The sequence below is a fragment of the Dioscorea cayenensis genome, chromosome 9 (assembly GCF_009730915.1).
Source record: "Dioscorea cayenensis subsp. rotundata cultivar TDr96_F1 chromosome 9, TDr96_F1_v2_PseudoChromosome.rev07_lg8_w22 25.fasta, whole genome shotgun sequence".
Classification (NCBI taxonomy): Eukaryota; Viridiplantae; Streptophyta; class Magnoliopsida; order Dioscoreales; family Dioscoreaceae; genus Dioscorea; species Dioscorea cayenensis.
In genome coordinates, this window is record NC_052479.1 from 1,626,152 (window position 1) to 1,650,729 (window position 24,578).

Below are 24,578 nucleotides of genomic sequence, written 5' to 3' on the forward strand. Positions count from 1 at the left end.
CTTCATCTTTTAATCACAGCTAGTGGTGTCAAACGGGCCGTGGCACGAGTTGGGCCGTGCTTGGCCCAAGCACGGTGCTACAGATCGCGTGCTTTGCTGCACGGGCCGCATACCCCCGTCTGTCGAGGCTAGAGGGTTTCTGCGCCCATGGCACCGACACGCCAAATGTAAGTTTTTCTTTTTAAAAAAATTTTTGGTATATTTTTTTGTTTTTTTAGTCGATAAAGAGCTTTTTAGTTTACATGTTTTTGAATTTTTAGTATATATTTTTATATTTTTAGCAATTTTAGAGTATTTTTTTATATTTTTCGGGGTTTAAAAATAAAAAAATATAAATATAATATAACCGCAGGCTACGTGTTGGAGCCGACTCGGCTGGGTCAGTGGCCCGTGCCGATCCGGCATGATTTCTGGGAGAGCGGGCGTCTGGCCCGACACGCATAGTGCATGGGCCGTGTGGGCCCGGGCCATGCCGGGCCAGGCCGGCCAGTTTGACACCACTAATCACAGCCATTGGTTTGTAATAAAAGAGAATTGCTTGTAAAGAAACAGTTAGTTTTTGGTTGTTAATGAGATTTCTCTCTTTCCTCTCTTCTCTTTCGTTTCTCTGGTTCTTGCTCTTCTTCCTTTTCCTTTGGTTCTTTCTTACATGTTTTCCAGAAACTCCATAACACATTATTTCTTATATCGTTACTTAAAATATAAATTATGAATTTTTGTATTCATTGTTTGTACGAATTTTATCAATTTTAATATTAATTTTATGTTTACAAATTGTGGGTTGTGTTTATAAACATTATGTACATCTGAATACTACAGTTGTGGATGCCAATTTTTAGTTGTATTTGTGAAATTTATGAGTAAAAATTTAATATTTATTGTATTTAAGGTTGCGTCAGAAACCTATTGAATGTATAGGGGTTTATTCATATAGCGATGGATATAATAAAATGACTTTATAGCCATGGATATAAGCCTTATTGGGGCAGATAGGCAGATATTTTCACAGCTATAGCCCACTTTTCTTATAGTGTTATAACAATTGAAAAATATATTTGCTTAAGTTTTCAAATAATAAAACATTACGAGCACATTTAAACAAGCCAACAATTTTATCATAAAAAGTTAAAAAAAAAAAAACATGGTCAAACCAACCACATATCAATGCATATGTAGTATGCCGATCACTTCAGAGAAAAAAAAAACCCAAATATGTTTGACCGAAGACAATCTTCTTGACTTTCAAGCTCATGAAGATGCTGCTTGCAAAACTTGAGAGATTGCATCTATAACAACAATGAGTGAGACAATAAAGGCATGGTCTGTGTGTGGATTGATGTTCACCACAAATGCATGTTTGTCCCATGGCAAATTCACAAATTTATGTTCCTTCCTCATCTGCATGCATTGAATTCCTATAAACATTTATTTGTCTACGTACCTAAAAACTGCATGCATGGATGCAAGCATAATTATAAATATATATACCTGAGCAACAACAATGGACGTATCTCCCTTGTAAATCTTGATTGATCTCTTTTTATACCCTCCTTTTATCTTAAAATCATACTTATTCTCTATGGTCTTATTAGCAACAAGATTTACTCGCCACTCTGCATTGAACCCAAATGATGAGCTCCTCTTCAACTTGAACAACAGATCTCTTTTCTTCTTGCTAGCACCTCTGAATACTTGCCACCGATCATGACAACGCCAACTCTTTAACCCTCACATATATAGAGAGAAATAAATTTCAAAAAAGTCATGAAAAGGTGATGATAATTGAGATATATAACATGTACCTTTTTTCTTTTTATGGAAATGAGAGGGCTTGTAGAGTTTGCATCAACTAAGAACCACCTGTTATTCTCGGAAGAGCCATCAAACCAGAAGAGGGGCTTGCAGTTAACGTCGGTGACGGAGAGCTCACCATGCCTCACTCCGGCGATGGTTTTAGTGAAAACAAGATCTGTTGGGTAAAGAAGACAGTATTGTGGTCCTATGATGGGATTGTAACATTCCATGTTTGGAGATATTAATGGCTCTTGATGTTGTGAAACTTAGTTTGTGATTTTCTTTGGTTGAGCATGAGCTGTTAGTTATATCATTCCTGTAGCTCGTTGACACCAGCAGTTTACCATTTGATTTAATGCAAAGTTTGGACCAGAACCTAACAAAATTGGACATTTTTTAAACTGAACCAAATTATAGTTTAATATGATCAATTTTGATCTGTTTAAGATAATAACAAAATTAATTCTACTTGAAAAGCAAAAGATGAAGTGTCCATAGTTACATCTCAAGTTAATTTCAATAGGAATTCATCTTACTGGAGTAGTAAAACCCCAGCCAAGCTACAAATTTCTTTTTTTTTTTTTCTTATTCAATTGATTGGACTTACATTTTAATTAGTTTCCCTCAACAGTGATCTGACTGGGTCAAGATAAGTACTTCAGAGAAGAACTTGAATAATTCACTTTCAAAAGCTTGAGTGTTTGACCAGGTTAGTAATATATATATATATATATATAGTAGTATTCGTTTTTGAGAACATCTGCATGCGGATGATGTATGATTTGTGCTTAGTCTATAATTTAAATAATATAATATGATATAATTAGTAGATATGAGAGAAGCATGTTTGAGAGAATGCATTATGATTTCCATTTGATTGTAACTCGTGGGAGTAGTTGCCGATAAATATGATAAACAAATATATGATAGAGTTGAAGTTGAGAGCAAACCACAAACGATGTTCTTGCCGTCTCATTCCTCTAATTAAAATTAGTTCTTAATTAAATATTTGAAATATTATACACCTAAAATTGAGTAATTATCTTTAATTACACACAAGATCACCGTTGCTTCCGATGTCCCTCCAACTGCAGCAGCCCTATTCCCACTTGGTATTTTTGTTACAATTTTAGTTATACCTTTTTGAGTGCATTTTTTTTAATGAATGCAGGCAATTAATGAAGGCAAAATCTATGTTTAGATTGATAATCATCCTTGATGCATATGATGTTGGATCTGTATGCATCTGGAAAACTTTGCTCCTCCTCACTCTAAACAACAGATCATTCTTTTTTGTGCTATCACCTCTGAATACTTGCCACTCCTCATGTAGACTCCACGCCTTCATGTATATATATATATATATAAGTATACATGCGAAAGATTAGAATCATGAGAGGATAAAAAGAAGAGATCATTGATTAGGGTATTGTTGTGAATTAATTCAATCACAATTCAACTCAACGGATCGTTGAAGAATTTGTTGGTTATGATTGAAGAATTGAAGAGATGAAACTGAAACTGTCCTGGTGGTATAACATTTGATTTAAAGGGCATTTGTGTCTTTTCAAGTGTTCAAAATACAGGTAAATTCCTTAGTAGATGGCTGGAAGAAAATGAATGGCTGTGATGGGTTTCATCAAGGGAAAATGAGTAAGTTCGAGGCAGATACTGAAGCAAAGGATTGAGAAGCAATGAACGGCTGAGATTTAATAATCACAGATATAGCCTTAGTTCAAGGCAAAGCAGTGGATTAGATGAAGAGCGGTGGAGTTGATCTGGTTCAGACGCGTGGGTTGTGACTAACCTGTTTCTTTTCAGTCACTGAAGTATTGTATAAAAGGCTGTTTTTTGTTAGAAGAAGGAAGAAGAAAGAGGCAGAGAAGAAGGTGATCAATTACTCATCTCATATATTACAACAAGTGATCATGGGGCTTCATATAGAAGCTAAATGTACAGGTATACGTATGTATATATATACATACATCTAATATACATACACATATCTAACACCCCCCCTCAAACTCAAGGCGGATCATGTGTCTTGAGTTTGGACAACATAAATAGATGCTGATCACGAGTCTTGGCTTTAGTGAAGAAATCAACCACCTGAACCTCAGTAGGCAGATAATGAAGCGACACAGTATGAGCACGAACATGACAACGAGTGAAGTGTGCATCGACACCAATGTGTTTGGTCACTCATGCTTGACCGGATCAGCAAAGCAATCGAAGGGCCTCGCATCGTCACAATGAGTAGGAATAGAAGAATGAATCGATACACCAAAATCCGCTAGAATGGAGCGAAGCCAAAGCACCTCCTGTCATCGTAGAAGCCAAAGCACGAACCTCACCTAGATCGACTTGGCAACGAGTCTGCATTGCTTAGTCTTCCAAACAACAAGGGAAGACCCAAGAAAGATACAGAGCTGCTGATGTGAGACTCTATCATCGTGGGAGCTGGCCCAAGTAGCATCGAATAGGCCTCGTGAGTCAAGAGTGGACTGGTGTGAGTAGAACAAACCACGCGAGACAGTGCCACGAAGATATCGCAGTACGCGAAGAAGATGTCCATAATGAATGTAGGTGGGAGCCGCAACAAACCGACCGAGAATGTGCACAGCATGAGAGATGTCGGGACGCGAATGACGAAGATATACCAAGCTACCAACAAGATGCCGATAGCGAGTAGGATCCGGGTAAGGGAGTTCCATCGTAAGCACGAAGTCGCAAATGCAACTCCATCGATGTAGCGGCAAGATCGAGTATCGGTCAAGCCGAGCGAGCAAGAAGATCAAGAGTGTAACCGCCGAGATAATCGATAACCATCAAGATGAGATGTGATCTCGATACCCGTAAAAATAACGAAGCGGACCTAGACTCAGCCATCAAGAAGGTCTCACACAATTTCGCTTCACAAAAGTGATATGAGCGTAATCATCACCAAGAAGAATCATATCATCCACATACGTAAGAAGAATGGTCCGACCACGAGGTGAAGAATGAATAAAGACCGCCGGATCATGGATGCTCAAGTAAATCCAAGCAGACCTCAACAATCAGACTCGATCTCTCAAACCAGCACGCAGGAGCCCGCTTGAGACCATAGAGAGCACAGTCAAGACGACAAAATGATCCCGGGAGGCACCCGAAGACCGTGGGAGGAGGAGTCATGTAGACCTCCTCTTTCGGTCCCCATGAAGAAAGGCGTTCTTCACATCAGTCGATGAAGAACCCACCGACGAACAATGCGACAAAGCAACTAATGTACGAAACAGAGTGCATGTGGGCCACAGGGCAAAAAGTCTCCCTCATAGTCACGACCATACTCTTTAGCCGAAAACCGCTGAGCAACAAGACGCGCTTTTATAGCGCCCGAGAGATCCATCGAACGGGTCTTCACCCGATAAATCCAACGACAAGTAATGGGAATGGCATGAGCGGTGGGAGAGGGACAATATCCCATGTGTGAGTCCGAGACAAGGCGCAAGCTCCCGCTCATGGCGGTTCGCCACTCGAGAGATCGAACCGCCTCCCCTGTATGTACCTAGCTCAATGACATCTGAGATACTAGTGCTAGAAGAAGCATAACGACGTGTGGATGTAAAGTGGAGAGATCTCAGTAAAAGAGTAAGGAGGGAGGATACCTCGTGAGCTCGGATCGATAGTAGGGGAGGCGCCGAGAGGACCCGCAGACCGGGTGGAGTCACAAAGGATCTCGACGATGGTAAAGTAAACGAACCGGTGGGTGAGCGGGAGGGAGTGAAGAAGAAGTGGTAGACACAAAGCAGAGACTCAATGAGATAGTGGAGAATGAGGGTCAAGAGAGGAGTGACTAAGAAGCTCTGGAGAAGTGAGGAGAGGAGGAGACGAAGGTATTGGGGAAGTATCTGCAGGAGAAAAGGCAGGGAAAAGAAAAGAGAGAGGAACCAAGGGAGAGGGAGACTCAGTAGAAGAAGGAGGAGTATAGAAGAGGTTAGCTTCATCAAATGTGACATCTCGAGAGATACGAATACGACGGGTAGCAGGATCATAGCAACGATAACCCTTATGCTCAAGGCTATATCCCAGAAAAACACAAGAGACAGATTGGGTGGTGAGTTTGGTCCGTTCTCGAGGTGAGAGCAAAACAAAACAACGACAACCAAAAACACGAAGATGATCATAGCGAGGAGGTGTGCCATGAAGACACTCTCCCGGCCGCGATCATGGAGATGAGAGGAATGATGGAGGTTAATTAGATAAATGACTGCATCGACAAGACGCCCTCAAAAAGTGAGGAGGAAGAAAATGCACCAAGGAGAAGAAAGCACGAGCCGCCTCTAAGATACGACGATGCTTTATGCTTCGCTACCCCATTCCGAGGATGAGCCCCAGACAAGATAATCGAGGCAAGGTGCCTCGGAGGACAAAAAGCACGAAAAGCCCCGAGAAATGTATTCACCACTCGAATCGGGATCGAAAAGATCTTGACCGAGGCAACAAACCGGGTGTGAACCATGGCTATAAAAGATCGATAAATAGACAATAACTGACCACGATTATTCATAAAGTAGATCCAAGTAAAGCGAGTGTAGTCATCAATAAAAATAACATAGTAGCGGTTACCTCCTTTAGAAACAAAAGGAGCGGGACCCCAAACATCAGAATGAATAAGATCAAAAGGAGCAGTAGTCTGAGATACACTCATAGGATAAGGAAGTCAAGCCGCTTTACCAAGTTTACAAACCAAGATGCATAACATCGTGAGGAAGGAGAGACATGACTCCTAGGACGCCCTGCATCGTAATAAGAGACGATGTGATGAGAGTGACACAAATGACCGAGACGATGATGCCACGATGATGATGGGATAAAACTAGCAAAGATGACAGTGATGAACATCCTTAGCGGAAGATGATAGATGTAAGAGTATCTAACACATAGACTCCATCATGGCTCGGCCAGCCCCAATCACCTTCCCACCGCGATCCCGCACACCACATGAGGTACAAAGTCAAAAAATAACCCGATGACCCATAATCGTGAAGTCGACTAACGATATAAGGTTCATGGATAAACGAGGAACATGAGATACAGAGGGAATAGAGAAGAAAGTAGAAGAAAAATGGCCAAGAGATGAAATAGGAAGAAAGCAGGCCATCAACAAGACGAACACGGTAATATGTAATGGTGGACGAGAATGATGAAGATAAGTGGCATCGTGGAGTCATGTGAAGAGAAGCACCCGTAATCAAGAAGCCATAGAGGATGTGAACTACCGGGAGCGTAGGTGGAACCTCGAAACTGACTGCGATGACCAAGTGGGATCCGCGAGGTGAGATCACTGAAATCAGCGAAACATCGCCAACAATCGATGATCCACAGGGAGATAGAGACGGGAGAAGATGATGGAGCCGAGATGGTGGAGCGAGAGAGCCCCCAATGTAATGAACTCATGGTTGGAGTGAGGCAGTGATAGAAGAGGTGGTGAAGGAACAATACGGGAAGTCTCACGCCGCTTCACGACACTCACGCTCAAGATGACCAAACATGCTACAAGAGCGACAAAACCATACGCGTTTCGCCGTGTAGAAGAAGAAGACCGAGATGAGACAGAAGGTGCCGGGGGTCGAGTAGATGAAAACGAAGAGACAGGAGGAAGGCGAGGGGCAGCAAGAGCACTACCACCCCCTGTAATAGAAGCCCGGAGACGGGTTTCCTCAGCACGAACAAAAAGTGAAGGCATCATCCAAAGAGTAGACCGAGGGGGGCATGCAGAATCGAGCCCGAGTTTGCTCAAACTCGTGACGACGGCGCATAATGAACTTCATACATACGCCGTGGTCCCATCATGACTACGGCGACGTAGAGCAAGATTCGTAACAAGTAAGGATCCGGGCAAAGATGAGCAAAGCACAATAAGGGAGGAGTCGAGCATCAACTCGACGCCATAATGCACAATACCGACTATAGAATCTGGTCGACAGATCCTCACTCCCATCAAGACTAGAGAGAGTCCGTATAGGTGTAAAGTTGCTACCGATCGGAACCACAGAAGCGACGCTCAAGATAATCCCACATCTCTCGAGCAAGCGAAGGTCAACAACTCGAGTACGTAATATCAAGAGCGACCGCTTGACGATTATCATCTTAGTCGAGAATCGCTGCCAGCCCCATTTCTCAAACCGCCAAAGGCCGTGAGAAGGACGTAGAGGCCTTGGTGGAAGGAATGGTGTCGTGAATAGAAGAAGCGTATGAGCAAGATTAGTACCGCTAACGTGACTGAAGAACACGAATGCCATCGAGATTCGCTTGAGAGTGAGCCGCCATGCAATGTAGTTGGTGCCATCAAGTACAACATCCCGAATGATGGAGATTATGATGACGATATCGGATAGCACCCCAATCGAATCCATAGCCATCCATATTTAATTATAGATATAATAATAATAATAATAATAATAATAATAATAATAATAATAATAATCACATGTGCATGCGATGACAATCAAATCAATGTGGTTGCTTTTGAGGACAGAGGGCTTCTTTGAGCTTGGCATCATATGTTTGGAAAAGGCACAAAGCCTTGATTCAAGGAAATGGAAAATGGAGGGCCAGTGAGCTGGGGTCAAGGGCGAGGTGGGTGGTCGATGCGAGGGAGCCGGGGCCGCGGGTCAGGGCCGGACTGGCGAGGCTGGGGCAAAGTGCGAGGGCTGGGGAGCTGGGCGAGGGCGGGACTGCACGAGCGAGTGGGGCCGGGCGGCGAGGCTGGGGCTGGGCACGAGCCGAGGGCTAGGCAAAAGTCGGGCGGGCCGGGCGCGAGCTGGGGTCAGGGGGGGGAGCCGGGCGCAGCTGGGGCGGGGCGAGGCGCGTGCAGGGGCTCGAAAGGCTGGGAGAGGCGCAGCGTTAGTGAGGGACGGGCGCAGCGCAGTGATGGTTAGCGTAAGCTTTTCTCTGTATGAATGAGGGAAGAAAGTAAGAGGTGTAAGAAAAGGGGGAAGAAGAAAGAACTGGCCGGAGAGATGATCGGAGAGATGACCGGAGAGGTGGCCGAAGAAGATGGCCGGGGAAGAAAACCTAGTCTGATACCATGTTAGAAGAAGGAAGAAGAAAGAGGCAGAGAAGAAGGTGATCAATTACTCATCTCATATATTACAACAAGTGATCATGGGGCTTCATATAGAAGCTAAATGTACAGGTATACGTATGTATATATATACATACATCTAATATACATACACATATCTAACATTTTTAATGTTTTTAGATTTGTGTGTATGTTTTTTCTGATTATGTTTTTCCTTGGATGCCACTTCTTGTTTGAAGTTTCCTGCTTGATTGAGTGATTTTTTGTCCAAAGTTTGTATAATAAAGTTGATGTTCATGATCTCAACTCTTTGTGTATTGATTTTCAGAAGAAACAGAGTTATACAAAATTTGGTATCTTTATTTCAGTAAAGCTGATCTATGTTTTACTGATTTTCTGATTTCTTTGAGCTTGTGTGATTTTTCCTGTTCAAGTGAATGAGATTTAAAGGTTTCTTTATATAAGAAACTTGTTCTTCAGGATCTTAACTCTCTACGTAGTGATTATCAGAATTCACACCCTTCAATCAATCAATACTTCACAAAGTACTCAATTACTCAACAGATCCACAATCCATTAGTAATTTCTACTTCAATGATTGAGAAAATTGCAAAAACACAGTAATTCAAGCAACAATCACCAATATATCTTGCTAGAATGAGACGAAGGTCTCATTCCTCAACCACAACATAGTAATCAAATGATTCAAGGAAAACAACAAAAGACCTCACCGATCTGTAGATCGACTTGATCAAAGACCCGAAAACAACAAGATAAGTGGGAATGACTTCCCTCCCGTCCGATCGCTCGAGAGATCACAGGAGACGCGACTCGAGCCCGCACTTCTTCTCCAAGCTTCCTACCTTTCACCGCCTTGCTTCCCCATCTTTATATAACCTTCCCAGCTGTCATAACTGAACCATGCTTCACCCAAGAACCTTCAGAATAATCGCCGTGCTAACTCCTCTTCACCACCAATCATGCATTTCCCACCGCCAATCCTCCGAGTACTATAACCCGCGAGACGTGTGTTCCTGCGCTTCTCCCCGATGCTTCGCAGTATCAACGGTGCGAGATATTTCCAGCTCATCCAACTTATCCCCATCAAGCATCCATGCTCCTTCGCACGTGCCTTTTTCCCATTCAATTTCTTTGGCGCTGAATCAACTCCACGCTCTCTCCTCCATTCTACACAGTATGCATGGAACCTTTTCTTTCATGGAGATAAGAGGTTGGCGAGAGTTAGCATCAATCAACTTCTTCTTGATGGTCCAATTAGAAGAGTTTTTTTATCCGTAACAAGATATACCATTAGTGTCGGTGATCGCAAGGTTCCCGTGATTCACTCCAGCTGACCTTTCCGGTGAAAGCAAGGTCTACTTGGTTGGGAAGAGCAGTATTGAGCTCCGATTATTGGACCGAGTCGGGTTGGCCATGTCTTCTGTGAGAGAAGTAGACATGATGATGATCCTTGTTAGAGTGATATGTTAGATGTATATTTTTGATGTATGTACATTGTGTATGTATGTGTATATACATATGTATAGTTATATTTGTATATTTATTTGTTCTATAAATATGACCCAAAGAGGTCATCTATGTTGTGCTGGCTAAATACATATCCTCTTCTTTTATCAATCCTCATTTAAATATAAGAATAGTTATTGAGACTTTGAACTTCTCTAAATGATAAATAAGATTGATTTAAAAGGTGTAGAATACATCTGGGAAACTTCAGGCCACATGAATTATGTAGAGTTATTAATTAACATGATCTGTTTTGAATCTTTGGATATACTTCTTTATATTATTCCATGCACGCATTCACAATAAAAGAAAGTCAACTTGTTTTCCAAACTTAGAAAGTTTGGAGTCAACTTTGAATATTGGGAAACTTCATTGAAGCTCATATTATTACAGGTGTCTGAGAGGCAGGTCTTGGTTAGGATGTTTTAGGCATGAGTCTGATTTGACCTGACCCACATTACGTAAAAATGTAATAAATAAAGTTATAATAATATTATTAAATAATTTATTTGACTGCATTGATTCAAACTTATAAATTCTACTACAACTTTAATAATGTGTTTTTTTTTTTATCAAAACTCATCTTAATTTGATTCATTATTAAATTTATTTTGTTCAAAAGTTTTTTAAAATAAATTTTCAATATTATTTTATTTTAAAAAACTAAATATAAGCCGTGTAAAGGGACTTATGTGAGTTTTGGTTATGAATTTAAAAATATGGATAAATCTTGGGTAAAAATATAGACTTAAATAACTGGGCCAGATTTTTTATATTATATTCTATTATAAAATTTTAAAATTGATCACTCTCAATTATAATAGTGGTATTTCATTTCTCTAGCTTCCTACTCAAAAATTGAAATTTTTTCCCTAAAAAAAATAATAATAATTTTGAGTACAGAATATCATTCCTCAATTTCATCCCCATACCCCAACTTATTCTCTGAATTATTAGGCATCTCCAATCAAGATACAAACACAAAATTCATCCCCAAAATCCAATAGGATGGGATCCCAACTCTTTCTCTCAATTTCACTGTTAACCTAGATATGAATATAAAAATATTACTATTAGTTATTATTTTGTATAATTTTCAGTTGTATATGTATTATATATTTCGGAAATACAAAAGGGACGCTCACATAATTTAAACCAAAAGATCTTAATTTGCAGAGAAAGCAAGACCTATTGAGTAAAGAAACCGTCGCCCTATGATGAAAATTAATATTTGCCTCAGAAGAATCTATTTTTATCCAGTCAACCCAACATCAAGATACATACATACACCACTTTATTAAAAAAAAATACATACATACATATATAAATATTATTCATTTATATATCATAATCAAACAAATTAACATTATGAAAAGACTTCAAATCTGAGAATAATTAAGATATATAAATGTCTTCAGCATGAAGCTGCTAGCGCTGCTGATGTTCCAGCTCCTGATGCTCCACCTGCAACAGCCGCCATCTCATACTCATAGAACTCATTAAGAACGACAACAAGTCCGGCTATGAAGGCGATGTCCATGTTCTCAACAATGCTCACTCCGAATGCATGTTTCCCCAGAGGAACTTTCACAACCTTGTGCTCCTTGTTCATCTACAAACATTAATCAAATATTTTCAATCTATACTCTTCCTACATATATATACATACACACATATATATACTTGCATATATATACCTGAGCTACAACCACTGATGTATTCCCCTTGTATATTACGCTAGATCTCTTGTGGAACTCCCCTTTGACTTTGAAATCACACTCATTTTTATTTGTATTAGTTGCAAGAAACACCTCCAAATCAGTCCGCAATTGAAACACTGAACTCCTCTTCACAGTAAACAACAAATCCTTCTCATTTGTGCTATCACCCATGAATACATTCCACCTATCATGAGCACTCCAAAACTATATAGATACATACAAACAGAAAGAATATTCAAATAAAATCTCCATTGCAATAAGGAATTAAAGAGAGAGTTCTCATGCATGCATGGAACTAACCTTTTGAGTGATGGAAAGGATTGGAATACCAGTGGCTGCATCAACTAACTTCCTCTTGCTCCTCCAAGCAGACGCATCGAACCAGAATAGGATGTTGCCATTGACGTCAGTGATGGAGAGCTTACCGTGCTTCACACCGTCGACCTTTCTGGCGAAAGCAAGGTCTGTAGGGCGTGCAAGACAGTATTGCGGTGCAACAATGGGGCGGGAATGTTGCTCGGAATCCATGAGTAGCTGCACTTGTATTGGTTTTTTAATTGATTTCCACTTTTAATGTATATATATATATATATATGTATATATACCGTGTGAATTATGAAGATGAGAAGAGGTTGATGAAAGTTGACTGAGGAGACGTGGCTTGTGGTGGTTTGATTATTCAATTTTGTAGGGTTGAAGGAAGATGTATCGGTTGGATCTGGAAGAGGTGCTTGAATTGTAGCATTTAGTTGTGGCTTGATTATGCCTTTTGCTCTGACTTGGTCTCTGGTACGACTTGGTTTTGCTTTTGACAAACTTGGTCTGAGTGGTACATTGAATTCCCAAGGCTCAGGAAGGGGGCACGGCCCTTCATTATAAATCCCCAGCGGCTGTGGGCCCGCTTTTTTTAATTATAAATTTTAGATTTTATATCCTATTGATTATCAAATTTTTTAAGTATTGATGTGAATAATAATAAAAATAAATAAATAAATAAATAAAATAAAAAATAAATACGACAAGAACGTGAAAAATTATAATTTTTTAATTGAAGTGAGCAAGCTTCTGTTTTGTTTTTTTGTTCCACCACTTTACATATCTTATAAAAACATATTTAATTTTTTTATACCAATGACATGATGACTAAAATAATTATAAAAATAAAATAAAATCATTTATATATCTTTATAATTTTTTATTTTTTTTAACAATCTCCCTAGCAATCTAATATACTTTTTTACTTTTTTTTTTCAAAAAAAATACTTTTTACTGTCCATTTGTTTAGATTTGAGTTGTTACTTGTAAGCAACTTAATTAAATTTTTTGAAATTTGATAAAAGAAAACTACTGCCCAATTACATTTTTTTTCCTTTTTGCATGAAATGGGTCCAATTTGGTGGAGGATATAGGGGCAACATAAAAATGAGGCTAATAACTTGCTTGTGCCATATACCGTTGGGAAGTAGGAATGTCAGTGGGGTGGGAAATCCCCGTTCCCTGTGGGGCCCCGCCCCGACGGGACGGGGATTCCCCGAAACATCCCCCCTCGGGGAGCAGGGAAACATTCCTCCCTGCCTAGCGGGGCGGGGCGGGGGCGGGGAATGGTCTCCCAGCCCCGCTCCCCGGGAGATTCCCCAAAAATATATATTATATATTTTTAATATATTTATTAAAGATTATTTCAACATTAACATAATATTATATATATATATAATCAATAAATATTTATTTGTTAATATTTTTAGTTATTATTATGTAACTCACAATTATTTCATACAACTTATTAACTATTTAAATTTATATATTTCATTAAAACATATTTATTTAATAAAATCTTAAATTATTTTAATAAAATCATTATATAATATATTTACAAAATTAAAATTCAAACTTCTAATTTTTCAAATTTCTAATATTTATAAAAACTAATTATTTATCTTTAAAATAACATTGATGGTTGTAACCCCGATGTTGTAACCCACATGTTATGTTTTGGACGGGGCGGGGATCATGGGGAGTGAGCTGGGGAGATTTTTCCCCATGGGAATTTTTAACGGGAATCCCGCTCGTGGAGAGCGGGCATGGGGACGGGGATACCATTCCCCGCCCCGCCCCGCCCCACTGACATTCCTATTTGGAAGTGCCTCAAAACCATAGAAATCATGTTGGGGTTGAGTTATGTGCAGCTAAAATGGTCAAAGTGCTACACAAATTCACAAAAATATTAGACCAAATAAGTAATTCAACAAATACACAAAGATTTGACATATTCCAGCTTAAAGCACCATCTACTATGTTGTGGTGAGCCTCTTAGTTATGGTGAGTCTCAAAGGACCTAAGAAGAGAGGATACAACAATAGCTAGAAGAAAGCAAGGAAGGAGAAGAGTTTAAGTTAGAGCTTAAGATGAACTTTTCTAATTCTCATAATACCAGTCAAACAAGATATAAAGAGCAAAAGCTATTGCTTTGCCCAATCCCCAAGGAGCAAAGATATTGCTCTCCCCAATGACTAAAAAGCAACACAAAACCATGCAACCTCGTACAAACCAAAGATAAAGAAAACATAACCTTAACTATTTAGAGCAAGACACTTGTCAATGACTTGACTACTCAAAACATTGACCAATAAAAAAGCTAACTAAAAAGTCTTCAAACAATTCAACTTGTGGTCAATCCACTCAAAGCTGGGATTCTGAACACCCTTTTCAACATGCCCCCTTGTTCAGAATTCCCAGTTTTTCCCTGAAGTATTCGAACTTAGAAATGGAAAGCGACTTCGTCAGCACATCTGCGACTTGCTCGTCTGTGCCACAGAACTCAAGCTGGATCTGACCATTTGCTACAAGCTCCCTGATATGATGATAGCGAAAGTCGATGTGCTTTGTTCGACTATGCATAGAGGGGTTCTTTGTGATGGAGATAGTTGATCGGTTGTAACAATAAATGACAGTTGGTTCTTGTCGATCAACTCCTAATTCGGACAAGAGTCGCCGGAGCCAAACTTCTTGACATGAAGCTGCACTCGCCGCCATGTACTCAGCCTCCGTGCTTGAGAGTGCAGTAGACTCCTGCTTCTTTGAATTCCAGGTGATCGAACCAGAACCAAGACTGAATGCCCACCCGGTAGTACTTCTTTGGTCATCTATACATGCACCCCAGTCACTATCAATGAACCCAATCAGTCCGAAGTTATGAACATGTGTATATTGAATTCCAAGCTCAATAGTTCCAGATATATAGCGCAATATACGCTTAACTGCTCCCATGTGTGTCTTTGTTGGTGAATTCATGTACCGAGATACTAGGCTAACTGCAAATGCTAGGTCTTGTCTGGTGTGTGCTCGATATATAAGATCCCCAATCATGCTTCAAAATGTTATATCATCTGCCTTACCAGATACATCATCCAACTGGAGCTTCTCATTGATATTTAATGGAGTTAAAGCACTCTTACAGTTCAACATTCCTCATCTACTTAGTCATCATATTATCTCTGAACTCCTCCATCATTTGTGTAGATGATCCCATATACAGGATATCATCCACATAAAGGCATAACAATAACAAACCTTGCACTTCATCTCCACGCTGATAAACAGTAGGTTCACAGCTGCTCCTCTGAAATCCCAATGTTCCAAAATAATCATCAATCTTGCAGTACCATGCTCTAGGTGCTTGTCGAAGCCCGTAGAGAGCTTTGCTTTGCTTAGCTTATAAACCATATTCTCTTTGCCCGGCACAACAAAACCCTCCGGCTGTGAGACATAAACCTCTTCGCTCAAATCTCCATTGAGAAAAGCAGATTTCACATCGAGCTGCATCATCGGCCATTTCTTTTGTGTTGCAATAGCTAGAAACACCCGCACAGTCTCCATCTTTGCAACAGGGGAGAATGCCTCCTTGTAGTCAATTCCTTGACGTTGGGTGTATCCCTTAGCGACAAGTCGGGCTTTTCGCTTGTGCAGCGAGCCGTTAGCATGATATTTAGACTTATACACCCATTTAACTCCCACAATGTTCTTCCCTTCTGGCCTTGAGACAAGATCCCAATTTTGATTTCTGTTAATAGATTTAAGCTCTTCTTGCATAGCAGTCCGCCAGTCTTCATGCTGAGTTGCTTCATCAAACGTCAATGGAACTACAGTCATTAGAGCAAAGGAACACGAGTTGTAAATATCTTCCAATGCTCGGTATCTTGCTACAGTTGGATTGGAACCTGCACTGTCTCCACTCAACCCAGGGCTTGCGACAATTGGAGGCACTTGCGTTCCATCATTGGATGCACTTATCCTTGCTGAAGTTTCGATAAAGATAGTTATATCTTTGATCTTTGGTGCTGAACTTTCAGTGTTCTCTACCCAGTCCCAAGGTTGGTTCTCAAGAAACTCAACATCTCTACTGATGACGACTCTCCCAGAGATGGGGTTCAATAATGGATACCCTTTGGTTTCATCACTGTATCCGATGAACACCATTCTCTCGGATTTGTCATCAAGTTTCCTCCTTTGCTGTGAGTTAGTAAGAGCAAAAGCAGTGCAACCAAAGACTCGCAGATGGATTACAATAGGCTTAATACCTGTTAAGGATTCATATGGTGTTCGGTCATCAACATCTTGAGTTGGTGAATGATTGAGCAGGTACACTGTTGTTGAAGTTGCCTCAGCCCACAGAGAGTTGGGGACGTTCATTTCCTTCATCATGCATCGACCAATCTCCAACACCGTTCTGTTTTTCCGTTCCGCAACGCCGTTTTGCTTAGGTGAGTATGGAACAATGAGTTGTCGCGCGATACCATGGTGTTCACAGAACATCTTGAATTCTAGTGATAGGAACTCTTCTCCGCGGTCTGTTCAGAGAACTTTGATAGGTCTATCATATTGTTTTTCAACCATGAGCTTGAACTTCTGAAATTGTTGAAATGTTTGAGCTTTACTCTGAAGAAAGAAAACCCAACTATATCTTGTAAAGTCATCAGTGATAAAGAGCAAGTATTGGCATCCTCCATATGTTTTTGTTTGCATAGGACCACACAGTCTACATGCAAAAGTTCCAGAGGTGAGGTTGCACGTCGAGCACCAGAAGATGGAAAAGATTGTCTAGTTTTCTTGCCCTTGATGCAACCTTCACATGACTCTACAGGATTTATGCTAGGTAGACCATACACATGCTCCTTTTGTGAAAGCACTTGCATGCTTTTATAATTTAGATGCCCATATCGTCGATGCCACAAAGCAGAGAGTTCATGTTGAGCAAGAGCGACATTAGCGATGCTCACATCGTCGCTTGTTAAGGAAAACAGCCTATGCTTGGCCATTCAGACTTTGGCGACTATATGTCCAGTATTTCGGTCTTTTATAGTGCATCCTTTATGATCAAATGCAACTGTGTATCCCGTTTGAAGTAGCTGGCCAATGCTAAGCAAGTTGTGCGCTAGTTGCGGGACATACTGAACGTCTTTGAGTAGTTTAGTTTCTCTTTTGCTGGATGGTAAAGCAATTGTTCCAATACCAACAACTTCAAGTTCCTTGTTATCCCCCAGCCGAATGGTTTGCTGAAGTGAAAGATCAAGGTCTTGAAACAGCGCTCGGGTGCCCGTCATATGGTTGGAGCACCCGCTATCCAGCATCCAGACTGCATCTTCTTCTGTGTTGGTGACGTTCCCGGCCATGAACAGCATGTCTTCGTCCACTTCTTCGGCTATATTAGCGGCTGCTTCTTCTCTATACCAGCATTGGGCTTTTCGTGGCCATATTTCTTGCAGTGATGACACTGAACAAATCCTCTGCTACCTTGAGAGCCTCTGGCTTCGTCAGTTCGACCTCGTCCATGACCTCTGAACCTGCCTCGGAATGCACCTCGACCTCGGAACTGAGCCTGAGCATGGTCATCAGTAGTTACTCTGGCTTCAAAGGCTTTTTCTTCAATGTTATTGTCTTCATATAAATTAAGTCGAGCTTCATGAGCACGAAGAGAGCCTCCTAGTTGCTCAACAGTGAGTGTAGTGAGGTCTTGTGCTTCAATAATAGAAGAGACAACATGATGGAACCTTGGAGTTAGACTTCGCAGCACCCGGTCCAACCACTCTGTTTGATCTCGTGAGTGTGTCTCCCGGTTGGCGAACTCGATAAACAAGAGACGTAATCCGGTTCACATAGTCTTGAGTAGTCTTCATGTTCTTCATCTTAGCAATTTCAAACTCTTGTCGCAGTGTGTGGAGCTTGACCGTAACCATTTTGGTGCTGCCTTGATGCTCCATCTTCAACAGATCCCATGCTTCCTTAGCGGTTTGAGCTTCAGAGATTCTTGTGATGATCTTCTCGTCTAGTGCTTGTTGAATAAAGTGCAGGGCCCTCGCGTCCTTCTCCATGAGTGCATTCGCCTGAGTCTCATCCTCAGATGAGCGGGTCCCATTCTCCACCAAATCCCAGAGACCCCAGGACCTAAGAAGAGTCTTTATACGAAGACTCCAAATGCCATAGGGTTCAGCCTTGAAGAGTGGGACACTTGCTTGACCCGTCCCAAGCTTGGAGCTGCTCCCTTCTATAGCTCTGATACCACTGTTGTGGTGAGCCTCTTAGTTATGGTGAGTCTCAAAGGACCTAAGAAGAGAGGATACAACAATAGCTAGAAGAAAGCAAGTAAGGAGAAGAGTTTAAGTTAGAGCTTAAGATGAACTTTTCTAATTCTCATAATACCAGTCAAACAAGATATAAAGAGCAAAAGCTATTGCTTTGCCCAATTCCCAAGGAGCAAAGATATTGCTCTCCCCAATGACTGAAGAGCAACACAAAAACATGTAACCTCGTATAAACCAAAGATAAAGAAAACATAACCTTAACTATTTAGAGCAAGACACCTGTCAATGACTTGACTACTCAAAACATTGACCAATAAAAAAGCAAACTAAAATGTCTTCAAACAATTCAAACTGTGGTCAATCCACTCAAAGCTGGGATTCTGAACACCCTTTTCAACATACTCTTCGTCAAATCCTAATTTCGATTCTCTTACAACAATATATATACCCTCCTCCATTATTACTTTATTACTTTAATGCAATATTTATACCTAAGTTTTAACCTAATTAATAATGTTGTATATTTTTTGAAGAATAAAATGTATGAGTTACGAAACTTGATAAGGAAGAATAAATAAAAAACAAAACACGTAAGTGAACTGGGTGTGGAAGTGTTCTAACTGATTGAAATGATGATGTTGAAATATTGCATCGGGTGACGAGAATGAACATGAAGAAATTTCTAGCTCATTTATATCACGACGTTGAATTGTATGAAATGAATGGCATGAAGCTTAGATAAGTTTCTCATTGATTTATATTATGATGTTGATTTTAATTTTATTTTAATATAAAAAGATCTTATTCTATTAATTTCAAGATTGTACTAGTCAAAAACGGATTAGAAAATGGTATATTTAATAATATTTTAATAAAATATATTTGTTCATTATTATTTCAAACGGGTTGTAATACCTTTGTAATAGATTGAAAACTAAAAGTATTTATTTCTAAATTAAAACTGACCTTATTTCTGTTTCTAAATTAAGAAATATTTTAATTATGTTTTTAATTAGAAACAGAAAAATATTTCTAAATTTTTTATTCTAATTTTGCAGATTGTTCTGGTATTTAATTTGTTTGGTCAAGATGTTATTAGGATTTGATTTCTAGGGTTAGTGTTAGCAATGGAAGAGGAAGGTGCTGATGGGAGCTATTTGAGCTTCTTTTAATTTTACATTGCCCATTGTTTTGTTAGACACATATCAAGCTTGTAATAAGTGGGCTATAATTAACCTCAGCAATATATTAAAAACCCATCTAAACACTTCTTTTTGTTGAAGTTTTCACAGTAAATTATCCTTAATGTAAATTAAATAATTTATGTTATTAAATTGAACAATAAATAAATACAATCAATCAAACACAAGATTCACGTGAAAACCCCTCCTATCTAGAGGAAAAAAACGATAGGCCAAACTATGAATTAAAAATCCTCAAGAAAATTCACACTTGAGATCACCAACAATAATGGAGAAATATAAGTAATATCTCTAGAAAAACCCCTTTCTTGAATGATCACACCAAAAAAAAAATTAAAAAATAAAAACCTCTCCAAGATTATGAAGAGATGTTTTTTCGTCTTCTTCCTTTCAATGCATGCAGAGAACAAAAACCACACATCTTTCAAACAAACTTATCAGTTTGATTAGAATTTAATAGGGAGTTATTTACATTTTGCCCTTGTCTTTTTTACTGATAATAATATAGGCTGGATCAAAGTTTAGCCACCAAACAAATGATCTCCCCTTCTAGGGCATGGGGAGATATCCTCACATCAACTCCTTATTTGCAACTCAATCCCACCAACTTGACACATAACTGATGGTTATCATGAGTCACCGCCTTAGTCAATATATCAACTAGATTTTTATCAGTGGGAATCTTCTTTAGATATTTTTCTTTCATGTTTACAGCATCATAAATCCAATGATACCTCACATCAATATGCTTAGTGCGAGAATGATATGTGGCATTCTTACTTAATTCTAATGCACTGTGGCTATCACAATTAACCACAACCTTTTCCTGTTGTACTCCACCACCATCACCTATCACTGTTTCACCACTAACAATCACCCCATGGTCACTCGGGCCAAGGATGGCATCCGCCAACCAAAAACTATCTTCAATCTCGACACTACCACTACTGCCATCTCTCCTATTCCTTCCAACACTCGAGCCGCAATCACGAATCACCATTGGAGGCAAACCGTGCAAGAGAAGTACGATGCCCTCCTAAAAAATGGCACTTGGTCATTAGTTCCAAGACCATCTTGTGCAAACGTAGTAACTGACAAGTGGATTTTCCGCTATAAGCTCAACTCGAACGACTCTCTTGCATGATACAAAGCCAGGTGGGTCGTGTGAGAATTTTCTGAGCAGCCCCACATCAACTTTGATCAAATATTTTCACTAGTTGTCAAACTATCCACCATTCGCATTGTCCTCAGCCTTGCTAGCTCTCATGGCTGGTCCATTTATTAACTCTATGTGAAGAACGTCTTTCTTCATGTCTCCTTGCTTGAGATTGTCTACTTCCAACAACCCTCGGGATTTGTCAATACCATTCACCCAAACTTTGCATGTCACTTGCACAAATCTCTATATGAACTTAGGGTTTGCTTGGTTGGAGGTTTTTGGGGGTAAGGTAAGGGAAGGGTTTTTAAAAACCCATGCTTGGGTAGGAGGTTTTAGGGGGAGGTAAAGGTTGAGAAGGGTTAATGGAGGTTTCAAAACCTCCACTTTTCTCTCATTTCTCAACCCTCCAAATTGGAGGGTTATGGAGGTTTTGAGTACCAATATTTTTTTATTGACCAAAATGCCCATACTCATTTATAAAAATTACAAGATATTTGATTAATTAATAATATAATACTATTAATTAATATTATTATATTATTTAATTATACAAATTAATATTGTTATATTAATTAATATCATTATTAATATTATTATATAATATTAATTTTATAATTGTATTAATTAATAATATTATTATTATTAATATTAATTATAATAATTATTATATTAATTATATTAGTTAATATTATTATATTATTTAATTATATTAATTAATATTATTATTAATTAATTAATATTATTATATTAATTAATATCATTATTAATATTATTATATCAATTAATATTATTAATAATATTAATTATAATAATTATTATATTAATTATATTAGTTAATATTATTATATTATTTAATTATATTAATTAATATAGTAATAATTAACGGTGAGATTTACATAAACAATGAAGTGAATGATGTATAAGTTTCATGTAATTGTATATAAAGTTACAATTTTTGTCTTTCATCCTAAGGGTAATTTAGTAATATTACTATATAACCTTACATCCAATTATCTTCAAACCAAACACAATAAGATTCCAAATCCTCCATTTACCTTACCTTATCCCAAGCAATGAAAGGTTTAAAACTTTCTTTTACCTTCCATTACCTTACCTTACTTTACTTTATGAAACCTTTTTATACCTCCATCCAAGCAAGCCCTTAAACAAGTGCCACATGCTTGGTTCCAACGCTTCACCCACTTCATTACTTCCATTGGATTTGTAAGCTCTCGCTCTGACAATTCCCTTTTCATCTTTCGCTATGGCTCGGACACTGCATATCTTCTTCTCTACATCAACAACATCATTCTCACTATGTCGTTAAGTGCACTTCTTGGCCGCATTATTTCCTCACTCCTTTCTGAGTTCGCCATAATAGACCTTGGTGGTTTGCATCCTTTCCTCTGGATTCTTGTTTCTCGTACTAGCTGGCATGACATTGTGCAATCCCTACCTTACGTATATCCATTGATACTTGTCCTAAGCTTCCTTCCAGTGGGCCTTCTATATCTGATCCTTCTCACTGCAGAAGTCTTGTCAGCCCTCTGCAGCACCTCACCATCACTAGGCCTGATATCTCTTATGTCGTGCAATAGGTGTGTCTTCATATGCATGATAGACCCGAGGAAGCCTCATATGCAGCTCCTAAAGCGCATCTTGCGGCATCTTGCGCTACCTCAATGGCACACTTGATCACAGACTATAGTTGTACAAAAATTCTTCCACCACTGCGTTGATCACCTACTCCGACGCTAACTGGGCTGTGTGTCCTGATAATCGGTGTTCCATCTTCGGGTACTGCATTTTCTCTGGAGATATTCTTGTTTTTTAGTCCTCCAAGCAACAAACTAGCGTATCCAAGTCCATTGCAGAAGTGCAGTATCGCGCTAACGCTCATGTGGTTGTTGAGATGTGTTGGTTGCGGCTTATTCAAGAACTTTACCAGCCATTGTCCAAAGCCACTATAATCTACTGTGACAATGTCAGCACAGTCTACTTATTGTCTAATCCAGTGCAGCATCGTCGCATGAAGCACATCGAACTTGACCTACACTTTGCTCGTGAAAAGGTGACTCTTGGAGAAATTAATGCCCTTCATGATTGCCTGACATCTTCACAAAGAGACTCCCAACACAACTCTTCCATGATTTTTAGTCCATCCCCAATATTGCTTCGCCGATAGCTTAGATTGCATTGTGTGTGTGTGTGTGTGTGTTTGTGGGGGTTAAGGAATTGATCATGTCCGCGTGGGACTGTGCACTCATGCACGTTCTACTTGACGTGTTCATGCATGTGCGCTAGACTCAATCCAGATGCTCTGGCCTCATCTCCACCTTTGTAGCTCTTCATATTTTGCTTACTATTAATATTGAAAAGTTGTACATGTGCTTTGTAAAAGGCAAATGAATACAACTCAGTCAGTGTGTTCAATTCTATTTCAGTACATCCCTAACCTACTTGACCTGAAAACAAACCTTTGAAACTACATCCTCTCAAATCAGAGCCAAAATTTCAAATCCCTCTCAACTTAAGAGTTACCAACTTATTTATAATTATTTTTTTTTAAAAATCGTCTAATAAAAACAACCTAAGATGACAAAGTTGAACGTAATTCTTATTTAGGTAGGACTAGCCTCTCCTAAGTAATATATAATAGAAAAAAAATGTAGTTTTCTATGGGAGAATATCATTTTCAATTTTGTCACTCAAATCTTAGATCTGCATTCAACTTCACTTTGATAATGAGCAGGGATCCAAACACAAGAATCAATTTTTAAACTCTATAAGATGGGATCACTAATTTTGTCTTTTGTGGGAGGAGTAGTATTCTCCACTCATTCATAATTGCAAGATATGGAAGATTTACTTTTGTCGGCTTAGTCTGCCTCATATAGTAAATTTTTAAACAGTTATTAAACCCCTGTAACTGATGTATCACCACGGTATCTACTATTCTAACTGATGTACCACCACTATACCTACTTAATTTTTTGATAATCCCTTCTTGGACGGCACATTTCATGTTTGAAAAAAAAAAAAAGCTCTAATTGATTTAAATGATGACGTTGGGTTACGTATACTGGATGATAAAAATGATTATGAAGAATTTTCTAATTGGTTGGATCATAATATCAAATTACATTGAATGACTAGAATGAATATGGAGAATTTTCTAATTATACATCATGATGTTGATTTGTATGAAATGAGTGACATGATCCAGAGAATTTTCAAATTGATATTAATATTGTGAGAAGTTTACATAAACTTGATAAAATAAGATATGAATGATTGCTTGGAAAAAAAATAAAATAAAGGCGCCAGTGAAGTACTTAATTCAAAGCATCACAATGACATATACACAAAGTAATTAAAAATTAGGTTTAAAAAATTGTTTGGTCCTTGTAAATAAGTCAAATTACCCCTTTAGTCCCTTTTTTCTAATTTTACCATTGGGGTATCTCTATTATTTCAATTGAGAAATCTTAGTCCTAAACAAAACAGTCGTTTAGTTTTTCATCCATA

At 38.9% G+C, this 24,578-nt stretch overlaps 4 protein-coding genes across 4 annotated transcripts; all 4 read right to left on the reverse strand.

Moving 5' to 3' along the window:
• Positions 1–1,162: 1,162 nt before the first annotated feature.
• On the reverse strand, positions 1,163–2,024 carry LOC120269080 (protein LURP-one-related 15-like). The gene is made up of 3 exons (XM_039276372.1): positions 1,803–2,024; positions 1,489–1,719; positions 1,163–1,398 (listed from the first exon to the last, which is right to left on the reverse strand). The coding sequence occupies exons 1-3, from the start codon at positions 2,022–2,024 to the stop codon at positions 1,249–1,251; spliced, it is 603 nt and encodes a 200-aa protein (XP_039132306.1). The 3' UTR covers positions 1,163–1,248.
• Positions 2,025–4,148: 2,124 nt separating this feature from the next.
• On the reverse strand, positions 4,149–4,508 carry LOC120269081 (uncharacterized mitochondrial protein AtMg00810-like). Its single transcript, XM_039276373.1, has one exon. The coding sequence runs from the start codon at positions 4,506–4,508 to the stop codon at positions 4,149–4,151; it is 360 nt and encodes a 119-aa protein (XP_039132307.1).
• Positions 4,509–11,714: 7,206 nt separating this feature from the next.
• On the reverse strand, positions 11,715–12,661 carry LOC120268880 (protein LURP-one-related 15-like). Its single transcript, XM_039276141.1, has 3 exons — positions 12,412–12,661; positions 12,088–12,315; positions 11,715–12,002 (listed from the first exon to the last, which is right to left on the reverse strand). Exons 1-3 carry the CDS (start codon positions 12,637–12,639, stop codon positions 11,805–11,807), a joined length of 654 nt encoding a protein of 217 aa, XP_039132075.1. The 5' UTR covers positions 12,640–12,661; the 3' UTR covers positions 11,715–11,804.
• A 5,148-nt stretch (positions 12,662–17,809) lies between these two features.
• Positions 17,810–19,147, reverse strand: LOC120269083. Its single transcript, XM_039276374.1, has 4 exons — positions 19,042–19,147; positions 18,808–18,886; positions 18,182–18,669; positions 17,810–18,126 (listed from the first exon to the last, which is right to left on the reverse strand). Exons 1-4 carry the CDS (start codon positions 19,145–19,147, stop codon positions 17,810–17,812), a joined length of 990 nt encoding a protein of 329 aa, XP_039132308.1.
• Positions 19,148–24,578: the final 5,431 nt, after the last annotated feature.

Coding starts and splice junctions, on each gene's coding strand:
- LOC120269081 (XM_039276373.1), bottom strand. CDS start 4,508: ATGGAACTCCCTTACCCGGATCCTACTCGCTATCGGCATCTTGTTGGT.
- LOC120268880 (XM_039276141.1), bottom strand. CDS start 12,639: ATGGATTCCGAGCAACATTCCCGCCCCATTGTTGCACCGCAATACTGT. Junction 12,316..12,411: donor TCCTTTCCATCACTCAAAAG/GTTAGTTCCATG, acceptor GTATCTATATAG/TTTTGGAGTGCTCATGATAG. Junction 12,003..12,087: donor CATCAGTGGTTGTAGCTCAG/GTATATATATGC, acceptor TAATGTTTGTAG/ATGAACAAGGAGCACAAGGT.
- LOC120269080 (XM_039276372.1), bottom strand. CDS start 2,024: ATGGAATGTTACAATCCCATCATAGGACCACAATACTGTCTTCTTTAC. Junction 1,720..1,802: donor TTTCCATAAAAAGAAAAAAG/GTACATGTTATA, acceptor TGAGGGTTAAAG/AGTTGGCGTTGTCATGATCG. Junction 1,399..1,488: donor CGTCCATTGTTGTTGCTCAG/GTATATATATTT, acceptor CAATGCATGCAG/ATGAGGAAGGAACATAAATT.
- LOC120269083 (XM_039276374.1), bottom strand. CDS start 19,147: ATGGAGGAGGGTATATATATTGTTGTAAGAGAATCGAAATTAGGATTT. Junction 18,887..19,041: donor CTTTGAGTGGATTGACCACA/GTTTGAATTGTT, acceptor GTTGCTCTTCAG/TCATTGGGGAGAGCAATATC. Junction 18,670..18,807: donor CTTTATATCTTGTTTGACTG/GTATTATGAGAA, acceptor TCACCACAACAG/TGGTATCAGAGCTATAGAAG.